Below are 23,500 nucleotides of genomic sequence, written 5' to 3' on the forward strand. Positions count from 1 at the left end.
ATATAAACTGCCCCCCTTGCTGTTTTGGTTCCCCCTACTAATACCCCCCCGCCGGGGCTAGAGTCATCCCCTAACCGGCCCACAGCCGGCATGGCCACCCCCTTAAATGCCCCACCTGCTGGCCTGCCTGATCAACCCTAACCACTCTACCTGCCTGCCTGATCGCCCCTAACTGCCTCTGCTTGCTGGCCTTAACTGGTCCCTGCCGGCCTGGTCACCCCCTAACTGCCCCCTTGCCGACCTGGTTGCCCCCAAACTGCCCCTCTGCCGGCCTGGTCGCCCCCTAACTGCCCCCTGCCAGCCTGGTCACCCCCTACCTGCCCCCCTGCTGGCCTGGTTGCCCCCTAACTGCCCCCCTGCCGGCCTGGTTGCCCCCTAACTGCCCCCCCCTGCCGGCCTGGCCACCCCCTAACTGCTTCCCTGCTGGCCTGATCGCCCCTAACTGCCTCTGCCTTGGCCTCTGCCACCGTGGCTTGTCTGGAAGGAAGTTGGACGTCCAGAAGATGTCCAGTTGACCCGGTCTAATTAGCATATTACCCTTTTATTAGTATAGATGTTATTTTATTCTTCTGTAAAACATACTGGAAAAGGAGAACAAGACTTGTGTAGATATTTAATGAGACCACTTTAATACATAGGAATAGGTTATTCCAAAGAACTGAAACAAAAATCCAGTTTGGGATACACTGACTCAGAAGAATTTGGCCACAGTGACCACGGTGCACGGCATTCTTCATTGTCTGGAGGCCCTTGCAATGGTCTCTGCATTTGGTGTTTTTAAAGAACAGGAACCATGATTGGAAGACCATTAATACCCAAGAACAAGAACTTTAAAGAAATAATTATTGTCGCTTCCTCCTGGATTAAGTCAATTTTCAGTACGCTCTCAGGAAAGAATTTTTTCCTCAGCATATCTATGCTTAAACTTTTGGGGTCCACATAATTCTCCCTCTAAATATTTTAGGTTAATTTTCTGTATTCCTAAACGTAATTATGTATAAATTTTTAAATAGATTTTTAATTGGTGCCATGTAGGTGAATACATATTATATACTTAGGTGAATATATAATTATACTTTTTGTTTTACATATTTACCTGTAGAACCCTGTACTTAAATACTTCAGTACTTAAATTTTGCCCATTGATTTACAGTAGTACTTAACTTGATAACTTATTTTTATTACATATTTAACTCCTTTCATCAAGACTTTTTAAAAAATATATATTTTATTGATTTTTTACAGAGAGGAAGGGAGAGGGATAGAGAGTTAGAAACATTGATGAGAGAGAAACATTGATCAGTTGCCTCCTGCACACCCCCTACTGGGGATGTGCCCGCAACCAAGGTACATGCTCTTGACTGGAATCGAACCTGGGACCCTTCAGTCCGCAGGCCGATGCTCTATCCACTGAGCCAAACCAGTTAGGGCTTTCATCAAGACTTTTATAATTTTATTGCAGAGATGAAACTGATATTTTAAAGAAAATTAAGGAATTAAGCAGCTAATCCAATGATCTAATGACTATTGCATGTTATCAAAATGGTACATCTTCTTTTATTATATTTTTCGCATTGACCTTTTTATCATTAACCTTAACATAAAAATTTGAATTTACTAGTAGAATTACATTTGCCTAAAATTGGTATACCCATATCGATTAAAGATGTTTTATATTATAAAATTAAAAAAAAACTTGCTGCTTTTAAAATTCATAAAAGATAATTATCTTACTGAGATACACGGCAATTTCTAAAAGTACAAAAAACAAGAAATAAAAAGCATTCTGTCATGAAAACTGGGTAGCTGGGTTCAAAAAAAAAGTTGTTCTCTGTTAGATAGATACCTTGAACAGTGACAAGTGAATTGATGGTAATAGCCAATAGTAAAATCCCCCCATATTAGTACCATATTTAATATTCCATCTAGATATTTTTATTGATTAAAAATTAATCAAGAAGGTCATAAATGAAAGGAAAAATGTGTAAAGAAAACAGTATTCTGTCCCTTGGATCCCCCCACACTCCCAGCCTTGGATCTTTTAATCTATCACCTTATGAATAGTAAGTTTCAATTTTTAAAAGGTATTAATTTGCTGCAGTGCAAATATGTTTGTATATAGCAAATTAACTTTTACATTTTAAGAATGCGATAAAATTTTAAGCAAATATCAAACTCATTATTATGCATGGTTCTTTTTTACTTATCTATAAATGAAAATTTGTACTGTCTTAAATAATAGTTGAAGAACTTATACTTGTGAAATTATTTTCCTTTGGCAAAGCAGATGGAAAAGATTTGGGGGAAAAAAACACAAGTGCTGGCACAATTGACAGGAATGTTGGAAAAAATTTTTAAATGTTGGCATAGGAATTCTTTAAAAATTCTAACTTACATGTGAAATGAAAGTACAAAAGCATCTGTCCTATTTTATGCACACTGACTAAATAAAATGAACAATTATATTTAGCAAAGTATAAAGCTCTTTAAACTAAGGTATTCTGTCTGGTTTTTGGCAATCTTTATGTTATTTGTTCCACTGAATTAAAATATTATGTTTGAGTGCAAGCACACTTTGAAAAGCAGAAATTATATAGAGAGGAGAACATTCCCTTTCCTAACTCTGATGACCCTAAATGAAATATGAAATTTTTGAGAGACTAAACACTTGTAATATACTTGAGAGGAGAACTTTGGATCTTAGCCTCATTGGTCATTCAGCCCATTTATTATTGAAATATTTCAAGAACCTTTGGACATGTCATCTATTGTTCTGCCCAAGATGGAAATATATAGATTAAGTCTTTAAGGATTACAACCACAATTTTTTTTCCACATTTTATGTTTTTAATTCTACTACCAGATGTGGTTATATTTTCACTGAAATCAAACAAGAAACTTACAGCAACATGAAATTCTGTTTTGATTCCTTCAGAAATTAGTTTAAATCTGTTTTAAGGCCAACATGACATTTTCAGATTGTTGTCTGAGATACTTTTATTATGTCTTGGTGCTGGAAAAAAGATTGGAACTCTTATTCAGGTTTCAGTAAAGTTATTTTGCCATGTGATTATTTCTTGGTAGGAAGTATTGTTTTTCATGCATCAAGTTATTAAAACAAAGAGCTCAATACCTGGTTTCATAATTGTGATTGAAATGGTCCACAGTGTACCTAATTTTCTTTGATCCTTTATGTTGAACAGTTCAGGCCGTGGCAATTGCCTTAATAATGAGCCTCCCAAGCGTGAATTTGTTTACCCAACTGTGGCCCCAGGTCAGGTGTACGATGCTGATGAGCAATGTCGTTACCAGTATGGACCAGGATCCCGCCAATGTAAATTTGGGGTAAGAAGTCTCAATCCTTACGTTTAGTCGTTTCTATGTGATCTTTCATGACACAAATGTTAGGATGGAGTTTTGATGAATATAGTTTACCTCTGGTAACATCGTTAATGCAAATATTTCCTTTGATACTGCTCTTTTTCTGAACTTGGTATAATATCTATTTCTAAATGTTTGCATAATCCTAAATTAAACAATTTTCAAACGTCTTGAGAGATGCTGGTAGAATTTTTATAATTTCTATTGTATTTCTTCTTTAAGTCCTGAGTTTATGATGTCAACTGAGGTTTATCTTAAGAAATGGTATGGCTTTGAAACCTCTCCCTCACCCTCACCTTTTCTGGTACTCTAATAATTGTGTTAAGGGCATTTTTATATTGGCTAGGAGGAGCCTTTGCTTTATATTTTCTAGTACTGAGTCATTTCAAGTTGCTTCAGTCCACTGCCCACATTCTGACACAACAACCATGTGGGGACAAGATGACGCTAACCCAAACAGAGAAACAAGGAAAATTGTTGCGGGGAAAAAATATATTATGGTTGACTCTCCATGACTGCCTAAAGAAGTCTGTGTCTAGCTCAGAAAAATGCATACAAAATTCTTCTTGAGTTTCACAGAGAAAGATTTCGGTGTCTAGGATAGGGACATGTTTATAGTCGGTACACATTATAAGCATCTTTTAAAAAATGTATTTTTATTGATTTCAGAGAGGAAGGGAGAGGGAGAGAGAGCTAGAAACATCAATGATGAGACAGAATCATTGATTGGCTGCCTCCTGTACCCTCCCCACCAAGGATCAAGCCCACAACTCAGGCATGTGCCCTGACCACGGAATCGAACCGTGATCTCCCGGTGCATAGGTCAACGCTCAACCACTGAGCCATGCCGGCTGGGCAAGCATTTTGAAAGAAAAAATAGAAATTTAAATAAGTTATTCAAAAATATTCAGGAGTAAGAAATGTTTAAAGACTTGATTCCTATTTTTATGCAAATAGTGTTTAAAATGCCTTTTAAAAAACAATAATAAAAAGAATTACGTTTTCACATAGTTAAGATGAAACAATATATGCACTGTACTGTACCAATTATCCTCTAGGTACAGTACAAAGGAAAGTGATTTTTAAAGTCTCTCTTGGGTGAAAAGCCTATTATGATTCATGGACAGCTTTGACAGCAGATTTTGTGCACTAGATTTAAAGATTGTGTGCAACAGTCTTGAGTAAAACATTGGCCTTTCTTGTCTCTCTCTGCTGTAGAGTTTTCTATTCTTATTTCTTTGTGGTTTTAGTTTCTTTTTTTCTTGAGTTGCTTTTTTACTCAGAAAACATCAGCCAAACTTTAATCCCAGTCTTTGTATATACTTGTAGTTTAGTAGGTTGAAATTCTTTATTCTTATTTATGGTCTCTCTTTTCTGTGTTAGCAAGTGAAATAGTTAATTTATATTTAGTTTTTCAATTGGAAATTGGGTTTTAACTCTACATATATATTCCTATATTAGATAATTTGTATTACCAGTTCTATAGGATATATGGATGTACTTTTTCTTCAATGAATTAAAAAAAATTGTCCTGATTAGCCTATTTCTATATATGTATATCTCATTTATTTCAGATTAATTGATATGAAGTGAGATAAATAGTAATTGAGAAATTGTATATTTTCAGTTATGTTTCTTATATTCAGCTTTAGAGTCTTCTTCTCTATGGATTTATAGATAATAGATAGCAAATAAAATTGGAAAATGAAAATATATTAACATTTACAATCTTAAACAAGTATTTGGAGATTGTAATGGCTATAAATGCAAAGAACAAAACTGTATAGCACAATATGCAGAGTTGTATAATATAGTAATCTATAAATGATATATAGCTTATGAATGATATTTATATAGTCTTTTTTATGAGGTACTTCAGACTGCTTTGATTAAAATTGTAATTATTTTATAAAGTTTTATAGATAAGGTAACTAAAAATGCAGAATATGATTTACCTACTCCAAGGTAAAAAATAAAAATGGGTTATATAGTAAATATGTTATCAAGATAGCAGGTGTATTTTATTTCAGGGGACAATTTTTATCAATTTTCATACACACAAAACAATAAATAAGGGTGGGAGAAACTTTTGGAGGTGACAGATCTTTATGGCCTAGTTTGTGATGATGGTTTCATGGGTGTATTGTATACTTTCTCTCCCAATTTACCAAATTACATCCATTAAATATGTACAGTTTTTTGTATGTCAATTATATCTCAATGAATTAGTTTTAAAAAGAGAGAAAAGTGCTCATCACAGTTAGATTTAAGACCCAGGACAAAACCAGAGAAATTTTATAGACAACATAGCTTTGTTTGATTTATGGGGAATTATTATTATCTATGACGTTTGTTACTGTTTACATAAATTTAAGAGTTAGCACATAAATGCAAATAGTGGGTTGTTGTTACTTACTTTAATGTAGAACGGAACCATGTTTTATTAATAGACTATGTATTCTGAAGCATAAATGGGAACATTTGATCTAATACATGGTTTCACAATGGAACAGGATAATTTTTGAAGGAATATTTTTCAATAGCAAGACTGCTTACCATTAGCTAATTGACCATCAGTAGATTTTATTTAGAGACCTTTTCCAGTGAATGGCAGCCAAGTTGTTGTTGTAAACTTCAGACAGCAAAAGGGTATGACAAGCATGCAAAGTGCTTTTTATTTACCTGGCACCTGACAGACATTCAATCATGTTTGCTTTCCTCTATGAATATCTGTTATCCATGGTACCATCTCTGTATAGCTGCTTGCTGGTAGCGTTTTAGGAGAATCTGAACCATCTGTACGTTTGGGAGCATACGAAGATATTTTAAGGGTCACACTGATTCATCCTTTAATCTCAATGAAATACTTAGAAGTACATATAAGGGAAGTTTAAAGAAATTAAATTTGAGTATCCTGTAAAAAAGAAAGCTAAATGTTGGCCTCAAAACCATCTTCAGACTTCAGAACATTTATTATAGTTTGGTTGCTGGTTAACAAATTGTTCTCCTCTACCAAGAGCATTAAAAAACACAGTGGCCTTAACTATTACAGCTGGAAGGTTGTAGATTAGATAGTAGGAACAATTTCAAGTGATTAAAATTGGAATTTTGCACTGAGGGAGATTGTAAAATCACTTTGCTTGAAGATTGTAAGACGGTGTAACTATTCTACAGTGTGATCTGGTATGGATTTAGGGAATAAAAGACATGGACTTATTTTAGCACCTCAATATTCTTTTGGAGTCCAAATATGTATATTTATCAAACATATACTTGACAAGAAGTTGATTTAATTTATATTTTCCCTTAAAATTCAAGCCAAAAATCATAGGTTCATAATCACTTGTATACTTAAAGCTCAGTAGTTTTCACTCTGGGTTTGCTTCTTAGAGGTATTTTTTTTAACCATTTAATCATTTTTAACCCCTTCAAATTGATGATTAGTTATTTATCCAAATTAGTTTTTAGTTTTTCTTTAACACACACACACACACACACACACGTACACACACTGCTCTTCTAAACTCTCTTGCACTTAAATTACCCACATAACAGGATTAACCTATTTAAAGCTGAAATAAGGGTACATTATTCTCTTTCTTCAGATGGCTACTAAACACCTGGAGCCAGGCCATGGGGTCACCATATGTTGGTTTTCAATTTTCTTTTGTGTGATACAATGATAAGTAACCTTTCTAATCATTGATGCTCCTTCTTGACCTCTTCAGGGCTCTGCTCTCCCCCTTGGCCATCAAGACCCTTTATTGCAAACAGCTGCTGAGAGATGTTACTGATAGGGTAATGAGGACAAAGAGAATGTTTCATATCCACAGCCAAGGACCCAAAATGGCATAGGGTTTAGGATTTCCAAGGGCAGAAAATTTGTATCACTTTTATGATCTGTACAGTTGTTTAAAACGTAAAAATAAAAAAAATCTAGCAATAAAGATGCCATTTTCTCTTCAGATTCTATTTTATTTCCTTAATGATATAATAAATATAAAATGTTTTTGCACTTTTATGATATTTCTCTCCTCCTTATGTGAATGGCTTATTTTAGTTTTCTCAAGTAAATAAAAGCCCCCCCCCCATTTTTTAGTATTATTTACAGCTATAATTACTGAAAAGGATGGAAATTTTAGAGAATATAATTCTAATTTCTTTTGTTTTGAAAGGGTCTTTGACTATAAAATAGTTCAATTATCCTATTTTGATCAAAGCAGCTCTAGTTCAGTTTTTTTACAGAGTTATTTTCTGAATATCAGGTAATTCTGATATATTTGAGAGTAGCTTAGTTGTTTGGGGATATTTTGGACATTGATATTAGCCAGGCCTGATTCCGATCTAGATTTAATTAGGATTGAAGCAAGTTGCTAAATCTTTCTGAAACTATAAAGTTTCTCACACTTTCTAAACAGATTTTCGTGATGATTAAATGAGATACAAATATAAATATGCCTACAACAGTAGCTGACAGTATGCCCTGATAAAGTGTTAGTTACTTTCATTTATTTTCCTGCCTGAAACATTGCTGCTATGGGGCATGAAGTATATCCTGGAGTTCCTCCAGTGAGGGGAGATTTGGTTTTATTTCATCATTGTTCAGCTCTGACTTTTAGAAGATATTTTTATACATTGACCTGAAATCGGCTCCCTCTTAGCTTTTATTTATATTTTCTTTTTTCCAGTTTGATTGAGAAATAACAGACATATATCACTGTGTAAGTTTAAGGTGTATAGCATAATGGTTTGATTTACATATATTGTGAAATGACTACTACAGTGGGTTTAGTTAACATCTGTCATTTTATATAGATACAATAAAAAGAAGTTATACTCTGAATCTAAGTCTTAATTTTTATGAAAGTGGTCTCTGTTAGAGGCAGATACCCTCGAAGACCTCTCTCTCTAAGAAGGAAGCATCACAAGCCATAGGGTTAAGGCTACAAAGGAGCCAACTGCTAGGGATGCTGGGAACAAATGCAGCAGAGATTTAAGTGTCCACATGTTTAATTAGACTGTAGATGTTTTTGTTTGTTTAGTGGCTACTAAGTTATATAGGTTATAAGTGGTCTCCTCTAACTCCTTTTCCCCCCATAAACCCTCTTTTGTTCATAAATGATTTTGCAGAATGCTAGGTTTCTCACAGAATGCATTTATCACCTTTCAGCAGAAAGCAATAAAAATACATTAATCTGGAATGCCTGGTGAGAGGGGGTTGGAGGAACATGCTCGGAAGGACCCAATGCGATTCCTTCAGTTTGCTTTACCCTATGGGGCATTCCCATTTTCTAGAAACTTTTGAGTTAATTCACTGTTACCGCTTTATTTCTGAATTGTGTTAACCTGACATAAGTTCTTTTTAAATTTTTTTAAATTGAGATAAAATTGACATATACTATGTTAGTTTAAGGTATACAATATAATGATTCAATATTTGGATGTACTGTGATCATCACAATGTCTAGTTCACATCTATCATCATACATGGTTATAAAATTTTTTTTTCTTGTGATATGTGATATAAGTTCTTAGAATTAAGTTTTGAGAGTTTAAAGAGTAGTTGGGGAATAATAACAATAGAAATAAATGTTATATATAAGTTTATCTTTGCATTCCAGATTAATATTTTTTATTGAAAAAAGATATTTTATACTCAGTGGTTCTAGTTTAAATTAAAAACTTGCAGTATTATTAATGATGCTAGTTGACGATCATATATAAAGAGACACTGAAACTTTTCAGTTTCTTCAAAGTAAACTTTTTTGGCTTTTATTTAAAACACTTTATTCGAATAGATGTTGAACAGCTTATTTTAAAATCTGATAGTGTGTGAACCAAATGAGGTATTTTATATTGCTGATATTAGAATAAGTGTTGTAATTTTCCCATAATGATGTAGGACAATGAAAAAACCATAATAAAGAAGGCAGCTCCAAACAACATCTGATATATTTCAATTATAGAAATGCCTGTTATACAAGTAGCAGCACTTGTTCAAAACCAAATTTCCCTTTCACGAAGGTGGTGGACTACATTGATGAACTGCAAACAATATTGCTAGATTGTTCTTTAGGCAACTTTGAATTTTAGAAATTACTCCCTGCCCATTCCTATGGTCTCTATTTCCTTCTTAAAATGATCTTTATTTGAATATTGCAGTAGATCTAAGAAGTCAAATACCTAGCACCACTCTATTAGTAATTGGTAAGTTTGTTCTATTGTCTATACTTGAGAGTATTAAGCATATATTCCCTTTCTACATATCCATTCTTTCCCCCTACTCTTCCCTATTAATGACATTTCTGCACATTATTTTTAAAAGATCTTAATCAATGTTAAAATCTAAGATATACTTCATCCACTAAAATGAGAGTTTTAAAGACGAACATTTACATGATCCTGCACAGTGGATAACCCACCTTCCGTAAGAGCCTCCTCCAAAATCCTCCCTTGGATGTGTCAACACCAGCAAGAAACAAACAATGCTGCGTGTCTGCCGGTGTATTTTATGGAAGAGGGGACGTGATTGTAGTCTTTACTTCTGATCAATTTGCTTTTGCCTTCTTTCCTAGGAAGTGTGTAGAGAGCTCTGGTGTCTCAGCCAAAGCAACCGCTGTGTCACCAACAGTATTCCTGCAGCGGAGGGAACATTTTGTCAGACTGCGACTATTGAAAAGGGGGTAAGCTCAAATGATTTATTAGCTATTTGATAAATGTTTGGTGTTGCTATTCCGCTACTATTGTTAGGAAATCATGCATATTAATTAAAATGTACTTGAGAAAATAATACACTTCTAGTCTAATGGGTTGTCAAAACATTATATCAATAATATTCATTGTTTAGAAAATTACAGTGAATAATATTTTCTGGGCCAGTTTCACCTTTCTGTAAGTATATGTGGGTGTTATATTTATATAGAAAATGTCTAATAACAATTCTACATGATAGAGCCTGCTTAGTCATATGTCTGTGTGTTTTTTTTCTGGAAAATTATGTGATCCCAAAATATTTTATAACTATAGTTTAACCGGAGTCACTTTTAAATTGCAATATGAGAGAAAGGGCTCATAGTAGAAGAATACTTAATTTATTGAGCATAGAAATTGGAACGAAGTAATTTTGGTTTCATCAGTATAGTTTTCAAAAATATTATTAGAAATTATTGAAACAGATAGGAATCATTTATATGCTATTCCTGAAGTTCTTTAGGAATTTCTACTCATGCAAATTCTAGAGTTTATGGCTATGGACTGAGTTCACAATAATAACTACTAGTGTCATCTGTTCTCAGTTCTGACTTCTTCCATGTTAGTTGGGCTAGTTTCAACAAAGATTACACTGGATTTCAGCGTGCAATCTGATGTTTAAATAAAAAGAATGAAAGCTTTTGGGCAGCTGTCACAGTTTATTAATCCTTGCTGACGGCTTCATTCAGGACCCATGACCTAGTGCCATGTTGATGGCTTTTCCATGCTGCGTTTGGAAATGTTGGTAAATTATGCTAAATGTATGAATTGATTGGGTCATTTTTAAAGGATTAAGGATCTTTTTTTGAGACTATGTAAGTAGCCAATAAAAATACAAAGACCTTCGCACACTACCAAAAATTCCTTCTTTTTTTTTTTCACTGTAGTAATAGAAAATATTAGGAAGCACATTCTTGAAACAACAGTCTAGGTTTATTTTGGAACCAACAATTCTTGTCAACGACAAGTAGCAATTTAAATCAATCTGTACTTAGAAGAAATATACAACTGTAAGGGGGGAAGTCACAGTGAGAATCTGTTTCTTTATTTGCCATTGATTATTATTCTTATAATCCAGTTCATGGGCCACAGTTTCTATTTGCTTGGAATAATACTATCACTAGGCCTGATGGCTCTTTTTATTCAACTTTATTTCTTAACATACAACATAAAAAATTCATTCTTTTAAATACCTCAGAGCTCTCCTAAAGCATTCTATAAATTATATAATCACTCCAAATGAGTAAATCACAAGTAGTGGCTATTTGAGAACACATAGTTCAACCCTGCCAATCATTTACACAGTAATCACATGTTTAATATCTTATCATCTGTGCTTAATTGCAGGATCCTCAAATGTCATATCTTACAACTGTGTATATATGTGATAGACATGACATATTTCTTGAAAATTGCAGATAATTTTGAGGAATATTTAGATGACATTCAATAATATTAAAGCTAATGTATTGAATTTAAATTTAGATAAACAAATAGAAGGGAATTATAATTCTTCTAAGTATAAATAAGAATGAGCACAGATAAAAAGTGAGTAAAATGGGAAAAATATATTTGATTTCTAAAGATTCACATTTTTAGTTTAGGTTGGTTGTCAGCTTTTTGATCCCTAGCTCCTTTTTTCAAGTGAGGTCTACGTAATTCTGATATGTACATTTTAAAAATGTCAATGATCTGGTTAAAAGAATCCCTTACCTGACTCCTTACCCTGTCAGCTTCTGATGTACTTCAACAGAACATATTGGACTTCATGAAAAACTATTTGAGAACCTTGTAAGTGTAGCAAAGCTTGTGTACCAAGAGGTCGTTTATATTCCCAACATTAGAGTTTAGTTTGATAAAGTCGGTATGTTGGATTTTACCATCTAAAATTATTCTGCCAAACAAAAATCTTAACTGTTGTTCCAGGGATATGAAAGGTCAGTAGACAGCTTTAGGAATGGTGCTAATTCTTAAAATGAATGAATGAAAACAAACACATGTAGACTCCTAGAAAGAAAAAGGACAGCACTCTAGGAGAAGACCTTGAATATCTTCCTATCATTAACTTTGAATTTTTGAAGAGGTTTTTAAAGAACTAGATCCACCTACATTTTTAAGAAGAAAAAACCCCACAAAGGACTACACATTTGAGCTGAGCAGCTCTTTATTTTTTAGTAACTGCATTTGTCATATCTTTTTACAAATTTTGTTGTTGGCAATTTAAGTTACTTTTCTCCTTAAAATAAAAGTGTTTATTGTTGCCAAATTGCAGATTTTCCTTCTAGGGTTATATCTATCTGGAAATTAAACCAGAGCTCAGCATTTTGATTCAAATCAAAACAACCATGCAAAAAAAGAGCTAGGGACAAAAATCAAAGTGGAATTTTCAGTTGGTCAGGTCAACTTTGTGTGGCCAGTCTGTGTTCTTGCCATCTAAAAATAGTTGGCATTGATAGCAGGCTGGAAGAGGTCAGTGGGAGAAAAAAGAACCTATGTTATACTTTCAACAATAAAGATTTTTTTAAATTAAAAAAATAGTTGGCATTACCAATAATGATGATGGTGATACTGAATATTTTTAAAGTACTTACACTGTGCCAGGCACATATTTGTTCTGTTTAATAGTGACAAAATCCTATGAGGCAGAAACTGATTTATCTCCATTTTATAGATGAGGAAACTTAAACTTGAAAGTCTAAGATTACACAGCAATTTAATAGCAGGGCTGAGATTCCAACCCAGGTCTTTCTAATTCCAAAGCTGAAAACTGTGCCCCTCTATATTGCCTCTGATTTTACTTTACCTTTGGATAGGAAATTTTGTAAAGAAAAAAGCAAATTTTCATTGTCATGGGAATAAAGTGAGTCACTGAGCTTGAGATTGGTAGTCACAATGTATTATATCCTTTAATTCTAAGTGGGATTTTCACTTACCTGTAACAGTGTCTTATCTCAGGAATCACAATAGGAAGGCACTGTAGGCAGAACATTAGCTAAGAATATATGATTGTGTTACAACTGGCAAAATAATTAATCTCCATTTTAAAATGAGAGGTAACCTATTTCTACCTATTTCATAGAAATGTTGTGAGGATGAAATGAGATAATATCTCAGTGAACTTTTTATGGTTTTCTGGAGAAGGAAGGTACTAGTATATATTACGAGAGCATCATCGTCACTTTTGATTATTATTTGCCAACCTTAGATGATTGTGGTGCAGAGAATTCTTTGTCAGATTATCTTAACTGGCAGTAGCCAGCATCAGAGAGTATAAGCATAAATTTGTGTGCCTTAGAAACATGAATGAAATATACACGACTTCTGGTTTTAACTCTAAATTTCAATACTACTCTCATCAGAAGAAACAAGAAAGAACCTACATCCCGTCTAGCCAGCAGGATAAAACCAAAGCCGCTCATAGTTTTTTGAATAATTTGTTTTAAATGGTGGGGGGAGAAGGATTGCTTAAGGGATAGCATAGACATATCCAGAGGACTGGATCCACAATGATCTTGTCAAACTCTGGCTGCAAAAGATATGGGATCCCTGCCCGAGGCGCAGTTCCACAAATGTTCCATGTAAGTATGGGAACTGTTCCATGCACATTTAGCAGATGGAGTAAGAAATATGGCCAAAAAATTAAAAACTGATCTTTGCGTGAGTCCTGGGGGGTCTGACATCGCTATTACAGCCATTGGATGTTTGCCTGAATAAGCCATTCAAGGATTGAATAAGAACCATATGGTCTGAATGGATGTGCTTAGGGACAGTAGCATTAACCAAAGGAGGAAATTTGATGAGCCCAGACAGTGCGCTAGTTGGTACTGTGTGTCCATGGGTCAAACTTTTACAAATAAATCAATATAACTTTAACCCAAAAAACTTTCTTTAGACATGGCATCAGCAATAGCACTTTGGACAGGCATCGGAGGGATGCCATATTTGATGAAATAGTAAACAAAGATCTAGACTGTAAAAACTTTGATAGCAGTATGGGCATTGTTATGGAACAAGATATTAATGATAATGAAAACCCAATCCTTGCAAACTCTGATTGTGACCACAAAGAAGGTTTAGAATACTTGGTTTATTTCCAAAAGATTGATTTGATGATTCTACAAGATTGAGTTAGAGATATAGCCCAGCATTTAGACTTACATATATATGACATCGGTTCCTAATATCTTTGTATGGGAAACATAGGGCTGGCTTAGACTAGGATTATTATAGACCCTTCTAAAGCACTGGCTATATAATAGGACATTTGCAGCCTTAGATCTTTAGAGTAGAATATAACATGTTTCAACTGGGTTTCAAACTGGCTCTTGAATTGCTTTAGAAATTTCAATAGCATGGGATGACAAGTTCTGATTTAGAATTTGGGCTGGAATAAGCTTCAGCATTCCTGCACCTGCAGAGTGAAAAGATAAGGCTTTTAATAGTGCTGTGCTCCAACTTTTAGCTTTTCTGACTTGGGAAGAACATTCTATATTGAATCACCAATATCCCTTGCTTTAAAATCTTAGGATTTCCTTAGAGGTCTCTCATTCCAGATGCTGGCTTGACCCAGTGCTGGCTATGGTACAAGATCTATAATCACATCCTAGAATGACTCTAGTTAAAAAATATGTATGTTTTCAACATTTAAAAATAAAAAAAAATATTTTAAAAGTATACTCATCTTGAAAAATTTTTGTGGAATTCTAAAAAATTCTCAAAGTTAGATTTTTAAATTTATAATGTATCTTGCTTGAAGACAATTTAGAGGAAGGGAGAGAGATAGAGAGTTAGAAACATCAATGAGAGAGAAACATCGATCAGCCGCCTCCTGCACATCTCCCACTGGGGATGTGCCCGCAACCCAGGTACATGCCCTTGACCGGAATCGAACCTGGGACCTTTCAGTCCGCAGGCCGACGCTCTATAATGTGATAGTTTCACTTTTACCTTTCTAAACCTGGTTAAACACACTTGAATTAGCAAAAAGAAGGCAAAATTATATATCTGGATAATTTGGGCTGAATTAATATGACTGATATTTAGAATACATCACTAGATTAGATATAATCTTAGAGAATAAAGATTCCCATATGAAGATTTCACTCTTTTAAGAGAAGAAGTAAAATTCTATAGGTTTGAAAATAGAGCTTATAAAGGTTTGGCAACTTCAGGCCAAGAAAAAAAAAAGGATAAAAATAGAAAAGACAACACTCAAAATTTTCACCTTATGTGCTTATAGGATTTATATACTTCAAGTTGCTTTACTTAGTGTAATCTAATTATACTTGTGACTTATATTAAATCAGTATATATTGATTCATGTAATCAAATAACTTTATCCACATGAAGTTTCCTATGGATTTCTTAAAGCAGTTATTATTAAGTCAGATAAGTTTCTTCTCTTAAAAGCATGTGCTACATCAAGATACTTGCAATTACTAGAGGAGGGAAGTAGCAAGAATTCCAAAGAGATCCCTTCCTATAAATAGGAGGTGGGGGGAAACTAAACAAAACACAAAAAAATCAAACAAGTCCTTTGATGTGTTTTTAACTTCTTTGAAGGTATGTCTGCACAGAAATAATGTCTAAAGTTGTCCTAATCCAAGCCATATTGGAATCGAAAACTAAAGTTAGTCCCCATTTTATAGTTAGGGAAACTAAAGAAAATAAATAAATGACTTGCTTTAAATCAAATATATTGTTCGAATGAGAGCTCAGGTCTATAACACAGACTACACACAGAGTGAAGTTGTCCCTATACAGACGGAAGTTGTTTACTTGTTAAAAGGAAAACAAAATCATTTGTGTGACTTCTTTCCCTGTCCTACACTTTGTGAGTCTCTAGGAAACATATAACAATGTTATTAAATTCTTTGGAACCTACATCTTCTCGTGTCCTTATGGCTTTCACAATTCCTTTAGCCCCTGAAAATGCAGAAAGTGATTTTTTCTCTACCAATTATAAGAGTACCCAAGGAGGTCTGAAATAACATGTGGCTGTTCACTTATAGCTAAGTGAATTTTTTTATTTTCAGTCTCTAGTGTTATTTTGTATTTTGTGTAGTAAAAACAGTTCAGTAAAGTATAGTGGAATATTTAATGTTTTTAAATATAGAATTCTACACCTCCAATAGATTCCCTCTCCCCCCCACACACTGATTTTTTGTGTATTTTTGGACAGATAATTCCTTCCTTTCTGCCAGTAAGTGACTTTGGGCAAGTCAACCTGCTATAGGCTCTGGTTTTCTCATTTGAAAAATGAGGTGCTTAGATCGCATGAATGCTTAAGTTCTCTTGAGCTTTAGATGCAGCTCTGTGCTTTTATAAAATGTAAAATCAAGCTTTAATGTTATTTGAAATCAATAATGCTAGATTTCCAACTTGAAAAAATAGACAAATTTTAAGAGTTGGAGTTTTTTAAAGTGTTGTCATTAATTGAAACCATGGCTCAAATCAGTCATCACTGGTCAATACTACTTTGCTCAGTCATTCTCAAAGAAAAAATAGGTACAGGCATAGATGTCCGTACACACAGGTACTTCTAATAACAAAAATGTAAAACCGGAGATTATTTGGCCTAATGTTGTGACTTTTATATAGGTGAAGGTCTAGCACAATTGATGGTATATCATTATACAAATGATTGGTCTTCAGGATCAATTAGGTAAGCGATAAGCTGACAGCTGGAACATGCTCTCCCTCTCAAGTGTGCGTTATCAGCAGTCCTACTCCCAGAGCTGATCCTGTATTATATCAGTGCAGCCAGCAACCTCTGCTTCATCATTTTGGACAGATGGGTTTTTTTCATGGTAATTTTCATTCTCAAAACTCATAATCTTTCTTAATGTCTTACTTTAATATCTAATAGGTTAAGGCTCAGAATGTTCTGCTTTCTAGCCAACCAAAATTTGAATTCTTCTTGCCTAATTTTTTTATGGACAAATGATAATTGCTTAGCACTTCTCTAAAAAGTCTTTTATGTTGTCACAACTACTAAAACATTTACTCAGTGCTAACTCCTAGGGAAACAAAGGTGAATTTGACTCTCTTTACCCTCCAGTATTTCCAGTTCCTTCCTGACATGCAGCAACCAAAACAGAACACAGAATTCTAAAATTGAACTAATGTTGTCTTTCAGTCAATGGATTTTTGTTGCTTATCTACTACATGCTAAGCACTGTCCTAGATAGAACATTCTTGTTGGGGTCCAGCCCCAGCAGGTCCAGGGGTTCCCAAAGGTGTGGACGGGGTCGGCGAAGACTATCCACCCTCTTCCTACGGTGGAGTCCTATCCATCCCGAGTGTGGGGGTTCTCAATGGGGGTGGGGGGGCTTACCTAGGGGAATCCAGTTCCAGGGGTTCCCAAAGGTGTGGACGGAGTCGGCGAAGACTATCCACCCTCTTCCTATGGTGGAGTCCTATCCATCCCGAGTGTAAGGGGGCTTACCTAGGGTAATGGGGGGCTTACCTAAGGGTCCCTGTTTGGGCGCCATATGTTGGGGTCCAGCCCCAGCAGGTCCAGGGGTTCCCAAAGGTGTGGATGGAGTCAGCGAAGAAGGAATGACACAGAGGCAGCGTTCAGTTGACCAGCATAGTTGGGTTCTCTAGTCAGGATCTCCAGCCAAGTTCTGAGTCTTATTGTCTTGTTACATCTGTATTTATACCAGTTGATTTTAATCCTATCAATTTCTATTCCAAAGGTTAGAGCGTTTCTTATCTCCATTCCAGGGAGTAAAGATTATGTAGCTTAAGCATGATTGTCCGTAGTTAAAGTGATTAATTACCCGCCTGGCACTTAGTTAAGTGGTTTTATTCCCTCCCTAACTTCAGGGAAAAATCCCTACCTGGGGAAACAACCTTTCTCGGAGAGATGACTTTGGTTAAAACACATAGCGCCAAGAAAGGGAGCAAACATATTAAGAACAGTATGCCATATACGCCAGGTCCCTTGAAACATATGCTGTGCAGATGTTTCTTCCCTGCAGCGACTGTGTCAAGCAGCAAGGATGGACCGGCTTCCGGCACATTCTGTGGTGACAGACATGCTGGATCTGCTCTGCCCAACATCGCTGCCACACATGTGGCTATGAATCCCTGGAATGTAGCTAGTCGGTCTGAGGAACCTAATTTTTAATTAATTTAAATTTAAATAGCCACACTTGTCACATTAAGGTTTTTACTTACTAACGAGAGGAGACAGACAATAATGAAGTAATTCAAAAAATAAACAGGGTAATTTAAAGTAGTGTGTACTAAAACAATTACATCCTGGAGGTTCCACTTTGGGATAAGGTGGTCAAGGAAAGAGTTCCCTGGTGAGATGACACTTGACCTGGGACTGAATGATGAGAACACAGCAATATAAGGAATTGGGAGAAGAGTATTCCCAGAAGAACCAGCAGATGCAAGTGCCTTATGGAGGGAACGGGCTTAGTGTTGGAGGAAAGGAAGGAAATCTGGTGCGTCTGGAGAAATCCGAGAGAGAGAGAGTGAGGCTGGAGAAGGAGGCAGGGGTGTTTCCCACAGGCCACAGCTGACCAGAGTCTTTTAAGCAAAAAAAGAGACATGATGCGATAATATGTTTTTTTAAAAAGATCTCTCTGAATGCTTACTGGAGAACAGATTGATTATAGATAGGAAAAAGTGGAAGTAGGGGAACCAGGTAAGAAGCTATTCCATTTGCCATTGGTAACAGTAAAAAAGGTGAAAAGTGAAAAAATTCTGGATATATATAATTAGTATTATACAATGATTACTTTTAAGCATCACATGTCCTAATCCCTCTATGTTTTAATATAATGTTGAATTTTTATTTAGCTAGCTAACATTGCTGACAGTTACTCAACTCTAATAATGTTGCCTGTGGTTATTCATGTAAACAAATGACTTTCATAGCATCAGTATGGTTTGTCAGCGATTGATGGCAATTCACAAAATGCACCGATAAAAGCCTAGAAATGCTTCTTCTTGTTGTTGTTTTTAAAAAAGGCTTTCCTTTTTACCATATTCTGCAAGTAAGATTTATCATGTTAGAGTTATGAGCTGATTATTTGATGTCTGCATCTCGATAAATTATTCCTGGCTTTCTACTTATGTGCAGTATGTGTGGTTTATTGCAGAGAGTAAAGCTGAGAAGAATTCCAACACACATGTTCACGCAGGGGCTATGCACATGGCTGGTTGGTGTACATAAGGGTTTTTTTGTACCCAGTCCCTAGTGTCTTGGCATTACTTTTATTATGTCTGCAGTACTCATGTAGATGAAATGCCACAACACATTCTTTTACTATTGTAGCCTCAACCAGCCTTTTCTTTTTCTTTCTTTCTTTCTTTTTTTTTTTTTTAAAGAAAAAGCAATTACCATCATAAAAATTCCTTACTGGGGAACTTTCCATATTGCGTTATCATTCCATGAGTCTAATAATAGTGGAATATAAAGAAAATTGTTTAATACTAGAATATCGAAAAAAAGACTTTTGAGGTCTCCCTAATGAGAAACACGAAAAGTCTGGAGTAGGTGAAATAAGGGAAGAGAAGTAGACTCGTTTTTTAGACTCCTGGTACATGTTAGAGATTTTGAAATCATTGCCTAGCTAAAGATAATTTGAAAATCACACGCACCATCACCAATGTGTAAACACGGTTAAAGAACTCTGTTATCTGTTGGGAGAATGCGAATGCCTGTAATTGGTCGTTGCCTGAACTTTGTGTATTTCTGTCCTGATAGCTGTATCTGCCTAAAAGCTAATTCTGTGTTTTCTGTGCAATCTTGCAGTGGTGCTATCAGGGAGAATGTGTTGCTTTTGGCACTTCGCCCCAGAGCGTAGAAGGGGGCTGGGGTGCCTGGTCACTGTGGGGAAAGTGCAGCAGGACCTGCGGGGGAGGCGTCTCCTCATCTCTAAGACAGTGTGACAGTCCAGCGTAAGTAGCTAAAGTAAGCCGCAGCCAACAAAAAGACACAGTTGGAAATGATTCAAAGCTGTGGTTTCACATGTTATCTGTAAAAACGTTTCACTCCCGAGCCAAGTGCTTGTCTTCAGAACAAGCACGAGGCAAGGAGAGCAGAGGAGCCTTGTTAGACAGACTTTCCTGTTCTTCCCCGCCCCTTCCTATGTGACTAAAAATAAAAGAAAGGGGAAAAAGACAAGCATTGTGTATCTACCCCAGGTAGAGCCAGAATTCTTAATCTACTAATAATCAGATAGATTTCCTTTTCCAAAAACTACTGAATTATGGATGAATCCAGGTCTGGTCTTAGCTACAGTACCATTATTCCCAGGAAACCTAAGGTCTTTTCACATGTCACATAAAATTATTACTGCTACAGTAGTATTAAAAGGACCAATGAGAGCCCTTCAAGGGTTGAAATGCCTTGATTCGCATCACAAATCACAATGAAAAGAATACTGCCCATGTGTTAAAATAGTTTCCTTTCACATGCCCCCATTAATCATCTTCTGGAGTTGCCACCACTTTTCTCCCCATGGCTGTTTTATGCAGGTCAGACTGCTCCTCTCCCACCATCTTTTTCTCCAGCCGGAGCCCCTCTGGCGGAAGGCCAGTCCCATCAGTATTCTTTGCTGTGGTATTGCTTCTCCCTCCCACCACTGCCCATTGCAGGTGGACTGTTCCTCTGCGTGGTCTTTCCTGCCCCTCTGGAGACTGAACTGCTCCTTAGCAGCTCACATTTTTGGCTAGAGCTCAGGTTGATGGCCTTCTTTCCCAATGCATATTTTGGTGCAGAACCAGGTGATGATACATCAATTCTGCTGTATTCCTCCTTCTGGGGTAAAAGATGGTCTGTATTTGTTTCTTCCTCCTTTTAACTCAGGATCCCTCTCTTTGGCTCCTCTCTCTGAATGTCTCTTTTCTTCTCTTTTTAGCTTGAAATCGTTTCCCTGGATATTAGTGCTGTGTTTCCATTCTCCCATTTTCTAGCTATTTTTACCCTCCTGCTAAACTGGGCTCACTCACTGTCACTTACGCGTAAACCAGCCATGCTACCACCATCCCCATTACTTTGTTTTTGTCTGACCGACCCATTTCTCCCAAGCTGGTTCAAGCTGGGCCATTTGTTTTTCATGCTTAGAGTCACCATTCACTGGCATTCAAAACATATTCAAAATTGTCACTTAAATTATCTCATTGATTCTAGTAAGACAAAGTTGTAATTTAGACTTTGCTATTTTTAAAACAAGTACAGAATAATTAACCTAAGTTCAACTGTAGGCTACTGTAGAATAATAACCAAAATTATAAAACCCTATAATAATCAATAATATACCCAGATATTTAAGAGCATGACCAGACCTCTTTTAAAAGAACAAGTTAGCCTTCAAAAATAGCATTCAAATAATAGCGTATGGCTCTACCTAATGTTTAATACTTTAAAAATTAATTGATGGAAATAAAATATTTGACATCTCACTTTTTCATTAATTTGAGTATTATTTAAAGCATTTATATAATGCAAACCCATCTGATGTTTAGATTTAAAACTAAATATTTGAAATGAGATAGAAATTCATTTCTGCATTATTTACTTGGAACTGAAACTATTTCCAGAGAGTCTTTTAGTGTCCTCTCTTGTTTCCAGTCTGAGAAAAAATCAAACTTTTCATTTCCAACTTGGTGGGCAAAATGCATCGGATTATGGGTTTGTTGAGATGATTCAAGTGGCTTTTCATTATAAATAAGTGAATTTTAAGCTGGAATCTCAAATTGAACCAATCACCTGTTTACTATAATAATTAGAAAATACATTGATTTAATTGCATTTTCTTAATGTAAATCATGACAATTAACAGTCCTGTAAAGTTACTCATAGTAAATCGCCTTAATTTTAACATTCAACAATCATAATCATTATTACTAACAGTCCCCAGCATGATTTTTTAATAACTAATAAAATGTCCAATTTTACATTTTCTTAAAGTAAATGTTAATATGTTTTCATCATGCAATATATGTGCTTTCTATGTGGATAAATATAGTATATTCACATGTTAAACAAAATGTGTTTTCAGACCTTCAGGAGATGGAAACTACTGCCTTGGGGAAAGGAAACGGTACCGCTCCTGTAACACAGATGTAAGTAAAACCCAACTCTGCTATGAAAAATTACATTTCCCCCAGAGCAGGGAGATTTTTAAAAATTGTAAGCTTTTTGATCAGAAATCCATATGTGTGATGGTGACATGCATTTTTATAAAGTTGTTAATGATGAAGGGAGCCAGCCTCAGGTCCATGAGTTCCATCAACAGGAGTCAAGAGGAAGAGCACCAGCACTAGGAGGAAATACCCTGTGCCCCTGAACTGCCCTGTCCCCAGAACACTCACAACTTTACCATCATTATGTTTCTTGAGTCCAGCACAATTACTATGCTCTTTATCCCAGTGCATATTTGCCACTGCAGGAAGCCCTAGACTCCCACATCTAATCCCATAGGCTCTGCATATCCCCTCTTCTGTTTCCTGCCCCTGCCCAGCTGCTGAAACTTTTCTGTGCCCTCAGGAATTCATGATCCACCATCAGCAAAATTCCTGACTTCTCTGAATTTTCCTTCCTTTCACCTTGTTCTAATGGAAACGGGCTCTCCTCTGGAGATACTGCTTCCTCTGCAGCTCTTCAAAGTTGGTTTTCTCCCTGGGCTCTTGAATGACTGGGTCTGAAAGTAGGTTGACTATCTTCTTTATATTCTCATTACTTCTTCCAGATAAAATGAAATAAGCGATGCCCTAGCCAGTTTGGCTCAGTGGATAGAGCGTTGGCCTGGGGACTGAAGGGTCCTGAGTTCGATTTTGGTCAAGGGCATGTACCACTGTTGCAGGCTCCTTCCCAGCCTGGGTCCTGGTTGGGCCTGTATAGGAGGCAACCAATTGATGTGTTTTCCCTCACATTGATGTTTCTCTCTGTCTTTCCCTGTCTCTTCTACTCTCTCTAAAAATCAATGGAAAAATATCCTCCAGTGAGGATTAAAAAAAGACAAAAAAACGAAACAAGCCAGTCAATGAAGGACAAGTATCACATGATTTCATTTATATGTGGAATCTAATGAACAAAATAGATCCAGAGACATGGAGGCATGGAACAGACTGTTGAATCTCAGAGAGAAGGGCGGGAGGGGCAGGAAGAGATTAACCAAAGAACATGTTTACATATATTCATAGCCCATAGACACAGACAATAGTGTGATGAATGCCTGGAGTGGGGCAGGGGCTGGGTGGAGAGGGTCAAAGGGAGAAAGGGGTGGATATCTGTAATACTTTCAACAATAAAGATAAATTGCCGAAACCGGTTTGGCTCAGTGGATAAAGTGTCGGCCTGCGACCCAAAGTTCCAGTTCGATTCCGGTCAAGGGCATGTACT

The 23,500-nt window shown here is 35.9% G+C and overlaps 1 protein-coding gene across 1 annotated transcript in view; it reads left to right on the forward strand.

The window, feature by feature from the left end:
* ADAMTS6 (ADAM metallopeptidase with thrombospondin type 1 motif 6) overlaps positions 1–23,500 on the forward strand; it is a 221,523-nt gene that overhangs the window by 112,027 nt on the left and 85,996 nt on the right. The window contains 4 exon segments of the mRNA XM_014452423.2: positions 3,204–3,345; positions 9,957–10,064; positions 19,907–20,052; positions 22,158–22,221. Coding sequence (XP_014307909.1) covers positions 3,204–3,345; positions 9,957–10,064; positions 19,907–20,052; positions 22,158–22,221 — 460 coding nt within the window.

The sequence above is a fragment of the Myotis lucifugus genome, unplaced genomic scaffold, assembly GCF_000147115.1.
Source record: "Myotis lucifugus unplaced genomic scaffold, Myoluc2.0 scaffold_0, whole genome shotgun sequence".
Classification (NCBI taxonomy): Eukaryota; Metazoa; Chordata; class Mammalia; order Chiroptera; family Vespertilionidae; genus Myotis; species Myotis lucifugus.